Source organism: Arctopsyche grandis, unplaced genomic scaffold (assembly GCF_051622035.1).
Source record: "Arctopsyche grandis isolate Sample6627 unplaced genomic scaffold, ASM5162203v2 HiC_scaffold_120, whole genome shotgun sequence".
Lineage (NCBI taxonomy): Eukaryota > Metazoa > Arthropoda > Insecta > Trichoptera > Hydropsychidae > Arctopsyche > Arctopsyche grandis.
The window spans coordinates 28,374-31,135 of record NW_027518466.1 but is presented as its reverse complement, the minus strand read 5'-3'; the positions used below and the strand labels follow the sequence as shown (position 1 = coordinate 31,135).

The 2,762-nt window shown below is 25.5% G+C and overlaps 1 protein-coding gene across 1 annotated transcript; it reads left to right on the top strand.

Moving 5' to 3' along the window:
• Positions 1-747: 747 nt before the first annotated feature.
• LOC143921986 (zinc finger CCCH domain-containing protein 15 homolog) lies at positions 748-1,530 on the top strand. The gene has a single exon (XM_077445284.1). The coding sequence runs from the start codon at positions 748-750 to the stop codon at positions 1,528-1,530; it is 783 nt and encodes a 260-aa protein (XP_077301410.1).
• Positions 1,531-2,762: the final 1,232 nt, after the last annotated feature.

The window sequence follows — 2,762 nt, the reverse complement described above, 5'->3', positions numbered from 1 at the left end:
ATTTATATAATATTGTTTATCTAGCTTTTATGTCAGTAATGCTGTTAAACAACTACAAAAATGGTATTTATTCTGCACTTTTGTCATTTATATAATATTGTTTATCTAGCTTTTATGTCAGTAATGCTGTTAAACAACTGCAAAAATGGTATTTATTCTACACTTTTGTCATTTATATAATATTGTTTATCTAGCTTTTATGTCAGTAATGCTGTTAAACAACTACAAAAATGGTATTTATTAAAAACTGTTTTACAACCAAGATCTAAACCTGTTTTTTGATTTTATACACATTTAATTTTGTCTTGGACCATAGAAGATGGCGAAAGCTCTTAATTTATAAAGGATTACACAACAACTCTTAGGTGATAAAAGTTAAATAACCAATTGTGAAAAAGAGCAAATAAGTAAATTTAAATACAAGCGTTTTTATTTATAGTCGAGATAATCATAACAAGAGTTTTTTTTAAAAAAGTATCAGCTTAAATAGCTTTAGACTATCCTTTATTGTTAATTAAGAAAAGCAATATCTTCAACTTTAACTTTTTCAAAACAAAAAATCTTCTCTTTAGCTATTTAAATAGCACTTAATTATACTGCCCATGCCATTTTTATATAATCTGCCAATTGTTACTTTCTTTCCCTTAAAAATGCTTCTTTGCAATCCTCTCTCAAGCATTCAGCCTTATTTCTAATTTTCTTGGTTTCTTATAAATAATTATTTTGACAGGAAAAATTTGCCCGTGAATGGCAAAGCCACAAGCTGTAAGCGGAAAACCAATCAAAACAAAATCGGCCAAAGATGTAATTAAGGAATTGGAAGGGAAAATGTTCGGCGAAAAGAACAAAGCTAAGAAGAAAGAAATACAAGGAATGATAAAAAAGTTAGAACTGGAAATTGATTTAGAAAAGAAGAAGAAAGCGGCTATAGAAATGGAAAAAAAGACTGCGGTAGTAAAGCAATTGATACCTGTAGGGGTTGATCCCAAAACTGTTCATTGTGTGAATTTTTTAAATGGAAATTGTGATAAAGGAGATTCTTGCCAATTTGGTCATAACCTGAAAAAAGAGGATAAAAAAGAGAAAGAAATTAAAGCAACGAATCAACAGAAAGTTGTTTGTAGATTTCTTATTGATGCAATGAATAAAGGGGAATTTTCTAATACATGGGTATGTCCAATTCCAAAATGTAGTGATATTCACAAGCTCATAGAACTAAGTAATAATCAAGAAGTTGAAATATCACTAGAAGAATACATTGAATTACAAAGATTAACTTTAAATGAGTCAGATTTAACACCCGTAACAGACATAACATTTGCGGAATGGAAAATGAAGAGGGATAAAGAAGAAGCATTGCACGCAAAAAGAGTTGCAGCACTTTCTTGTAAAGGAGCAGATCTATTTTTGAAGAATCCTGAAATGTTTGAAGATGATGAAGAGGTAGGAGATGAAATTAATTATAATGAAAGGAATTACGAATTATTGGAAGAAGATGAGCCACAACAAGAGAAATTATCAGAAGACTAAAAGATTAATAAATCTTTTTATTTAGATAAAATACAAGTTCAGTTATTTTAATTTAATTATAAATAGTGGGGTTTACTGTTTTTTGTTGTTAATTTATATAAAATTAATTAATATTTGTAAATTTATTGTTTTTAATCTACAAAAGCAAAAGTATTGTCTCTTAAAATTGGCGTAATGTGATTTAATAAAACGCGTATTTCAAAAGAAATCGTATATTTTCACACACAATTATTTGATCTCTATAATAATTTTTAAGAATTGAAATAATTAATACCTTAAGAGTTAAAGAGGCCAGCTTTTCAATTTTAGATAAAAAACTTTGCAAATTATATTTGTTAATTATTGTTATATTTAAGATAGTTGTAAATTTATTTAGTAAAAAAGAATCCTCTGTATGTGTATTACACATTATGTTGAAATCGTTTTAATTAAATAACCCTTAATATCTAATAGATCTTCAGATAACAACACATTATATTAATTTAAAAAAAGTAAATTAAATATTTAGAAAAAGTTTAATATATAATGAAGTTCGTTTTATTCATCTAATAAATTATACTAAACAGGCTTAATAATTAGCGAACGATGTAAAATCCAGGTAAACAAGTAATTAATGAGCTTAGATCTCTGCTTTTTTTCCAATTTGTATTTAATAAACTTAAAGATTTTTTATATTAATAAGCTTAAGAACACTATAGGATAAAAATTAAAAAAATTATATCTGTTAAATCTGAATAAAAAAAACATGGTTTTTATTGCATAATTAATTATCGCGCTCATTTTATTTTTGTTCATAAATAAATTGGATTTAATTTTTGTAAAAATAATGAATTAAAAAAGCAATATGTTTTTAATATTTCAAAAAAAAGTTATATACAAATCCATGTTTATGACAAATCATAGTTCTTTTATTTCAGCAATCAAAGTTTCAAAAAAAACCCATGTTCATGACAAAATCATATTTCTTTTATTTCAACAATCTGAATTTCATAAAAACCCATGTTCATGACAATTCATAATTTAACAAAACAAATTTTTTGGTTTTTTGTTACTAGAATTTAATGAGATAAGAGTAATTACCATTTTTAATACAAAAAGATATTTAGAATAATCTACAAAAGAAAAACCTTTGCTGTTAAACAAAAGTTTTTTGTTTTGAAGGAAGGGTTTGATAATGTTGTTAATCTATGGGGCTTAAATAAATTTTACGTATTTTTGCAGGTTAGTACAGT